We start from the raw sequence: 9194 nt of genomic DNA on the forward strand, positions 1-9194 counted from the left end.
CACTCACGCCTCTATCTCTATCTAAACATATACAACACACACCACACACCGCACACATACACAGACAGTGAGAATTGTCTTCAGTCTTTTCTTATATTTTTGTATTATTTTGTTTTCCTTTATTTATTTATTTATTTTATATTTTTGTGGCTATGGGCATCTTGGGTCGCACCATCTATGGGCCGAGTGAGCGAAATGAGTGAGCAGCCACTCAAAACAATTTTGTCACATCATTGGCACAACATTGAGCATTATACACAGAAAGGCTGGCTAGAAGTGGCCAAGTATGTAGTACACAACATTGTTCAGTGCTTCGCATTTATTTATATAAAAACTTAAAAATATATCTACAATGGGGATGCCTATACAAGTCCTGGCGCATATTCGCCCTCAAGCAACTCAAAGCATCGCTCTTGCCAAATGCAACAGGCATAATTGAGTGTACATGAAATGATACAAGCCAATAATTGGGCATTTAAATATTCTGAATACTCTTGAATGACACTAATGCTGCCAGTTAATGATAAAATCCAATGATTTGCTAAAGATATTGAAGGGAGTTATAGGAAATAAAATTTAATCAGATCTGTGGAAAATATTATTGAAACTTTTATTTATGAATGGGTTACGAATGGTTACACATAGAGGCTTATGCTTTTACAAAATCTCATTTAGTGAACTATAATATCGTAGTGGATAATCTGCATAGGTTTTATACATAATAGGAAATTATAACTCAAGAAAAATTCTCGATGCAACATAAAAAATCCTTAGGGATTCGGTACTAAAGAATCTAAAATATCTTAAATGAAATTAACTGAAATTCATTATTGTTATTAATTTATATCAATATTGAAAATAAAGATTCATGAATCCTTAAATGTATTTTATAATCTCCTATTTACCATCTCATTTTCTTGAGTAAACAAATCTTTTAGGTATAATGATACGAGCTATAATATGAGAAGCCGATGTAAAGAAAAATCAAATCCATAGATAAGTGTACTTTAAGATACGACTTGCATTTGATTAATTTATAAAGTGCTTTAACAGAATTAATCTACTGAGACTTGATCCTCAAGAAGCAACAATTTATAATAACCTTAAGTCGAAAGACTTTGTGCTATTAATCAAAATCAATATTGCAAATAATGAAGCATGAATCTAGATATAGTTCTTCTACATGTATTTTATAATCTCCCATTAAAAATTGTATCTGCTTGAGAAAATTGGTCTGCTTAGACGATAGATGATGAGATGTCTAACAATATCTGAGTGAATAATTTTGTAGAAAAATCAACAATGTAATAAAGTCAAAGTACCCATATCCGGCAAGTGCCCCGATATAAATAATGTGTTTTTGCGTTTCCGTTCCCTTCCCGTTGCTTGATGCTCTGTGAGCACAGACGGAATTCATCAACATGTTACTATGGTGAAAAAGATCCATTGTTCGAGATGACGGACAGAGCTTATTTAAATGCCGATGTCGGCCATAGAGCGAATCACTCTGATTGCTGTCGCTGTGGTATATAGACGTCGTGAGTGGCGTGAACGCTTTGGTGTCTGTTGCAAGGATATAACAACTGGGGATTTTCTGTATTTTAGTAGTGCTGCCCCAACAATCTCAACAATCTTAAGCCAAAATGTGTGACGAAGAGGCATCAGCTCTGGTTGTGGACAATGGATCCGGCATGTGCAAGGCTGGCTTTGCTGGCGATGATGCTCCACGCGCTGTCTTCCCATCGATTGTGGGCCGTCCTCGTCACCAGGGCGTGATGGTGGGCATGGGTCAGAAGGATTGCTATGTTGGCGACGAGGCGCAGAGCAAGCGTGGTATTCTCTCCCTGAAATATCCCATTGAGCATGGCATCATCACCAACTGGGACGACATGGAGAAGGTCTGGCATCATACCTTCTACAATGAGCTGCGTGTGGCCCCCGAGGAGCATCCCGTCCTCCTCACCGAAGCCCCACTCAACCCAAAGGCCAATCGCGAGAAGATGACACAGATCATGTTCGAGACCTTCAACTCGCCAGCCATGTACGTGGCCATTCAGGCAGTTCTCTCCCTGTACGCCTCCGGTCGTACCACGGGCATTGTCCTGGATTCCGGTGACGGTGTCTCGCACACTGTGCCCATCTATGAGGGTTATGCTTTGCCACATGCCATCCTTCGTCTGGACTTGGCTGGTCGCGATCTGACCGACTATCTGATGAAGATCCTCACCGAGCGTGGCTACTCCTTCACCACAACCGCTGAGCGTGAAATTGTGCGCGACATCAAGGAGAAGCTGTGCTATGTTGCCCTGGACTTTGAGCAGGAAATGGCCACAGCGGCTGCTTCCACCTCCCTCGAGAAGTCCTATGAGTTGCCCGATGGCCAGGTGATCACCATTGGCAATGAGCGCTTCCGCACACCCGAGGCTCTGTTCCAGCCCTCATTCCTGGGCATGGAGTCCTGCGGCATTCACGAAACCGTCTATCAGTCGATCATGAAGTGCGATGTGGACATCCGCAAGGATTTGTATGCCAACAATGTTCTGTCCGGCGGTACCACCATGTATCCAGGTATGTTCAAATTTAGTATTACTTTCAATAATTGTGATTTAGAAAAGTCTCTTTAGACTTACTTTTAATAGAAATATTTTTCCATACTATGCAATGTTTATTTATGTTAATGTAATTACTGTGTAGTATATAATGAATAGCAAAAAAAGTCATTTTTAAAAATAGAATTCTCTTGAATTCTTTGCAAATTTCAATATTACAATTGATTATGCGCAATATTAATTATCACTCTGATGAAATCTGATATTTTCAGGTATTGCTGATCGTATGCAGAAGGAAATCACCGCTCTGGCACCATCCACAATTAAGATCAAGATTATTGCACCACCTGAGCGCAAATACTCTGTATGGATCGGTGGCTCCATTCTGGCCTCGCTGTCCACCTTCCAGCAGATGTGGATCTCCAAGCAGGAGTACGACGAGTCTGGCCCTGGCATTGTGCACCGCAAGTGTTTCTAAGCATTTAGTGCACAACGTCAAACACAACAACAACAACAACAATAACAACCACAACAACAACAAGAACAACAAAAGAAAGAACAACAAACACAACAACAAGAACAAAAAGAACAAGTGGCGTTTATATATAGCCTATATGAGAACATCTAATATGCATATATCTTATATCTGACATTGGGTATATGTTTAGCTATGGCCAGGCTAGCTGCATCTGGGCGCCGACAAAGCGCTCCACCCATGCAAAAAAGTATCTTTAAAATTACATTTAGTTGAAGAAGAAGAGAAGAAGAAGAAGAGGAAGGCGTGGAAGAAGTTGAAATGGAGGCAAAGAGACCCAAACGAGTAGATAGAGCATCTTTTATATTTAGTTTCGATTTGGATTTTGATTTGTTGCCAAGAGTTACACGGAGCTGACCAAGAGAACAAAAAACCTAGAAAAATAAAAGACAATCGGATGTACAATAAAACAATATATTTGTGTGTATAAATTAATGTGTCGAAGGCGAAAGCGAAAGCGAGTAATCGAAACATTGAAGTGCCATCAAACAATCAGTCGCATGTTCAATAAATGTTGCGAAAGTTTTTTAATTACGCTTACCGAGGGAATCTTTGAACCTCCCAAACGTCAATCAGCAACTTGAGAAACTTTTTACGGCCCGCATCTGTGGCTAGAACAGTAACTGTAACTGTATCTGTGAAAATGTGTCTATGTACCAAATTTGGAGGTGGCCAATTTTCTACACAGTTTGCTTAGCTGTCAAATTTTTCGGCTCAACTTGGTCGCATCTCTCACGGAAGTTGCCCAACTTGTGCCGGAAGTGAATGTGTATGGGTGTGTGTGTGTGTGCGAGTGTGCGAGTGTCTGGCTGTGTGTTGTCTTGTATGTGTGTGCCTGTGTTGTTAGCCATGATTTATGTCCCGACTGAGTGACTATATGACCGTGTACATATGTCTTGTGTTGTCATGTATCAGCTGCGCACTGCAACTTAATGATCGTTATGTTCCTCTCGCCACATCCAACTACATATAAATATATGTATATATGTATATATTTACCTATATGAATGCATTTACGAGTACTGTATATGTAAATATTCACTTAGCGAGTGCGTGTGTGATATATTTGCAACTTGTCTCAAGTGCAAGCAAACTTTGCAGTCCCTTTGAAACAACATGCTAAGGACATGCTAAAGCAATAATAAACTGGTCAAAACGAGCTGCTGCTGTTGTAGTCAGTTGGCCATCAACTTTTTGTGACTTGCAATCTGAGCTTTGCGTAATTACTTGATCAACATGGCGAAGAACTTTCAACTACACCTTCGAAGAAAGGAAACTAATGCAGAACTTTCACAAAAACGATGCTACAGATACACAAATTGTGTTGACTTACTAACTTTTTGATATCAGTACTGAACTACATTCAGAGAGAAACTTGGCTAAGTGCAGAAGCCTGCAGTCCGTTTTCGAATAATTTGCATATACCCTAACATATTTACATATACCACGAACAGAGGTATTAAAGAGGTATCCTAAAGTTTGGCAATTGTAATTAAGAGATAGACGGGGGGAAATAAGTGTACAGCTATGGTGACATAATGCTTCTCGACAATCTCAAGAAATTCAAACATTTTTTTTCTCATATAAAGTCTGATTTAAGGAAATGGCCTTTTTATGTGACCACCTAAAATCGGTGGCTATCAAACAAAATTGATAAATACAGTAAAAGTTGCAAAGAGACTAAAAAATAAAGTTTAGGAAAGCAGAAAAATCTTGCGTGAAAAGTTATGAAAACCGTTATATTTTCTGTTTTGTCCTATCAATTTATTCATAGGTGTATATATTCCTAGGCTAGCGGAGTCGATGACTATAGAAAATACACTTTTACTCGGTAACATAATTTTCCAATTAAAACAAGTAAGAGTGCTGTAAACGCAACTGGCTGGGAAAATGTCTAACTTTTTTGGATGTTTTTAAAACACGAGTTTGGGAAAAATCCCCTTCCAGATCCCATACGGTATCACAACGGGCCAAACATGGCCTATGTGTGTCAACCCCTCGGGCTGACACAGGTCCAAACCTAACCTAACCTAAGAGTGTTGTGGTCGAGTGAGGTCGACTACGATATACCCTGAACCCTGTTGTTAAATATACTCTAGTTTAATTGGAACGTTTCCCTCTGCAAGTGCGCTCTGCCGACAAACACGTGAATATTCTTACATACAAATATGTACATATATATACGTACACGCAATCGTAACGGGGTAACGGAGTTCTGCAGAATACACACAAAGACATATTGACATATTGACGCTCGCTCCGAATATCATGTCATCTCTTTTTCACACATACAGAAATGAGATCAATATAAAAATATATTTTCGACAATAACTTTGGTGTTTCCTAACTTTCAATAATATCCATATTTATATTCTGTATAAATTAGAAGATTCTGCCTTCAAAATTGTAGAATTTATTGCTTTCGGAAATATAAAAATGTTCGATAATCGGGAAACGGCGATAGCTATCGATAAAATAAAGTATACGAGAGCCTATATTCCAAACTTGAAGTCTCTAGCTCTTATAGTCTCTGAGATCTGCGTGTTCATACAGACGGACGGGCGGACGGACAAGGCTATATTGACTCGGCTGTTGACCCTTATCAAGAATATACATATTTTATGGAGTCGGAGATGCTTCCTTCTGCCTGTTACATAAATTTGCACAAAACCATTATACCCCTTTTACCCATTTTTAATGAGTTTGGGGTATAGTAAAGTAATATAAATTTGAGTTTAGGTGCTATTTTCAATACTACAAGTAACAGGTGTGTGGCTAATAGCCGGTATTCTCACATTCTCACAAATTCACTGATATTCTGTCAGAATTGGTAGGCCAACATCCAAAATGTTAATTGCATACATTTCCTACAGATATCAAATGACGCATTTTGTTCAGATATCAAATGACGCATACGCAGCGTGTGCTAGAAATTTGGCATTTGCCTGTCCACTGGCATTTGTCTGTTATTGTGCCCCAACCAGTTGTCATGTGTGGCACTCACAAGTGTGTCCATTGTTATTGCCGCTCTATTTACTCAACATTTGGCCTGCTGTGCACCCGAGTGCGGTGTCATTATTTAGCCAAAACAGAATCACAGAAATTAGGAACAACAATTGGAGCACGTTAAAATGGCCGCAGGGCAGGTCGGTCAGTCGCCAGTTGACCAGACAATCAATCACACCTCCCGACCAAGGGACGGTTGGAATGGGCAGTGGACCGGGGACCGGGGACTATCAACAAATGTCAGGCGCTTAGATTTTGCATTTGTTTTGCAGTGTGTCGTATTAAATAAAATGGGTCACAACTAGTGTAAAGCCGTTAGCTCTTGTTGCCTGTCGACTGGCCTTGGGAGACCCTTAATGTTGTATTCATACCCAGCACAGAAAACAATCTTGAGGTGGGCATACCAAATCTATGACAAATCAACGACTTTAAAATAAATTACAATTTAAGCTAGCAACGCTTAACAATTCGTTTTTATTTGCAAAAATATTACATTTAAGTTGAAAGTTGGTACAGGGTATCTATTTGGTTGAATAAACTTGCCATCTAAACTGTTGCTGTTGCTGTTAAATTGAATTTAATTGCAGCTGTCGCCCAGATTGTAGTCTATGCTGCTGTTTGTTTTGTTTGCTTAAAATTTTCATTTTTGGTCGAATTGTTTTGTATTTTGCAACTATTACATAACTGGCTTGCAATCCAGTTTGCTAGCTTGTTGATTTTATGCTAATTTAATGCACTTACTCGACTTCGAGCCCCACCACTTGAAGCCTCCAGCTATTGATAGCCAAATATATAATATAAATTGCTGATAATGCGCCGAGCAAATATTTGCCATTCTCATTATGTGAATTTTGCATGGCTTATGCAGCTCAAATATTGGCATTAAAGCCAAGTTAACGAGTTGGGGCACCCAGGAAGTTTCGAGACCAGAACGGAACTGGGACGTGACTTGGACATGACATGGTCGTAAACGTAGACGAGCAGACGAGAACGTGAACATGGAAATGGGCATGAATGGAGCTCAGCTCGGCGGTTGTTGCTTTTGACATGCCAACAAATTGTTTTTCCGGCTTGAGGTGCACCACATGCAAACAGGAAATTAATAAATAAAGGGCCAACTGCAAGCTACAACTTATAGCCTACAACTTCAACCACCACCCTTTGACTTCGATAACGACTAGATCTCATTTTCGTCTTTGTCAGTGTCCTCATCATCACCATCATTATCTTCATTCAACAATAATTTAAACTTATTTTGGGGTTGCTGCCCCAAACAGAAACTGACAAAGCCATCAAAGATATACTTTAAGCAAATTAAAATACTTTGACCGATAAGTTTCGCTCTATCAAATTACGCAAACTATTTTTGAGGTGCTGAGAATTAATTACTCTTTTAGGCATATTTATCGTTGTTCTGAATTACACTGACATTTCATAATCATAATTTGAAGATGATCATTCTGTGAAGCGGATTAAGGAGGCAACAATGAAAAGAGCTGGAATCGCGAACTAATTTAAACTTAACCCTTTTAGCAGGCTATTATTTAGTTTATAAAGCAAATTAAATAATACGATATTTCATATTTTCACATTTATAGAGCACAAGCCAATTATGGTCTTGTTTAAATTTAACAATATGAAATGTAATATTTTCAGCAAGCTGACACGCTGCCAATTTTGAAAGAACATATTATACAATCGCATAAAACTAAATATTTTCAAAGTATGCCTTTAGTATTATATATAATATAAAATACTTCAGAATGCCAAATGATTTAAATAGCTGAACAATGCCTAAAATTTGTTCTACATGATGTTAATTAATCTCAATGGCTATAAATAATTAGCAATTTTCTGATAATTATCATTACTTCTTTTATAATACGATGTACTACAAATCCCTTAAAGGCAGCCGACAATTTACAAATGCATTCAGCACATGATCATTATCATCATCACCATCACCATGCAGTTTGCTGAGGCATCACCATTGAATCATCATCAGCATCATTGAATCGTCAGCATGCGGTGCATTAAGATAAAGCTGTTGCATATTTGATGAGCCATGTACATATGTATTACGGCAGCATTTGTCTGGCAAGGGGAATGCTGTAGAGGATTTCACTTAGCTAGCTCTTCAATTTATTATAATGCTTGAAACGCATTAATTTCTTTCTTTTTTTTCAATAATCACTGCACTTAATTACAAGCAGCCATTAATTGATAAAAAGTTCAGATTGTAGAGATAAAGAAATACTAAGCGAGAGAGAGAGAGAGAGAGAGAGAAAGGCAGATAGAGAGCGAGTGAGAGTGAAAGAGAGAGCGAGAGAGATTGCGCAGAGTTAACTAAACGTGAATGATGGAATCTCATCAGAATCGCCAACATCCTCATGCTTCTCCTGTCGCAATGCAAAAGCATTTTGCGTTGCCATGAATACGGATCGGGGACTTCGTTTCTGTCGAAGTTTACAAACACACACACGCATATACACACACACACACACACACACACACACACACACACACACACCCACACAAACACGTGCACATCTGTGTGGACCATTTTGCCTTTTACCTTTATAAATAAGCCAGTAGCAGGTGTGGGGAGAGGAAGGATTGGTAGGCCAAGTTGGGTTGTCGTCCTGGGTTTTTGTTTGGTTGTTGTTTGCCGTGGCTCGTTACACTTCACTGGTTGCAACAACATTGACAAAGATGCGATAATCGCTTCATTTAAGCTTTAAGCCTTAAAGCAGGCGTGTGCAGGCATCTGGGGGGATTGTTAGTTGAAAAATGTAAGCGAGTTGCCCTCATCAGAATTGATCCATTACTGAAGCTGCTGTATTGGAAGATGTTTCGTCGCCGAGCTGAGCTTTTTTTCCCAGATACCCCTCACATCTGCCTGTATTTTACAGTTATTCCAGCTTCCGTTGGCACTTCGGTTGACTAATCCATCAGGCACCTCATTCTTTGTGGTTTGCTGCTTTAATCTACTGTTTACTGCCTTCCTGCAGATATATTTTGCTTTAAGTTACTCTCACACTGACATAAAAAGTTGAGGTGAATTTTAGAAAATCGCCTTAAGAACTAGAAAGCGTTTCCTGTCT

The 9194-nt window shown here is 39.1% G+C and overlaps 1 protein-coding gene across 2 annotated transcripts; it reads left to right on the forward strand.

Annotated features, from left to right (window-relative positions):
- The first annotated feature begins 1378 nt into the window (after positions 1-1378).
- On the forward strand, positions 1379-3499 carry LOC6557270 (actin, larval muscle). 2 transcript variants are annotated; one of them, XM_001985524.2, is made up of 3 exons: positions 1379-1538; positions 1606-2568; positions 2822-3499. In XM_001985524.2, exons 2-3 carry the CDS (start codon positions 1644-1646, stop codon positions 3025-3027), a joined length of 1131 nt encoding a protein of 376 aa, XP_001985560.1. In that variant the 5' UTR covers positions 1379-1538; positions 1606-1643; the 3' UTR covers positions 3028-3499. The 2 variants fall into 2 exon arrangements, with proteins under 2 accessions (XP_001985560.1, XP_032598901.1); XM_032743010.1 differs by having other exon boundaries at positions 1467-1525.
- The last annotated feature ends 5695 nt before the right edge of the window (positions 3500-9194 follow it).

This window comes from Drosophila grimshawi, unplaced genomic scaffold (genome assembly GCF_018153295.1).
Source record: "Drosophila grimshawi isolate 15287-2541.00 unplaced genomic scaffold, ASM1815329v1 contig_44, whole genome shotgun sequence".
NCBI classification, from domain to species: domain Eukaryota; kingdom Metazoa; phylum Arthropoda; class Insecta; order Diptera; family Drosophilidae; genus Drosophila; species Drosophila grimshawi.

Coding starts and splice junctions, on each gene's coding strand:
- LOC6557270 (XM_001985524.2), top strand. CDS start 1,644: ATGTGTGACGAAGAGGCATCAGCTCTGGTTGTGGACAATGGATCCGGC. Junction 2,569..2,821: donor CGGTACCACCATGTATCCAG/GTATGTTCAAAT, acceptor TGATATTTTCAG/GTATTGCTGATCGTATGCAG.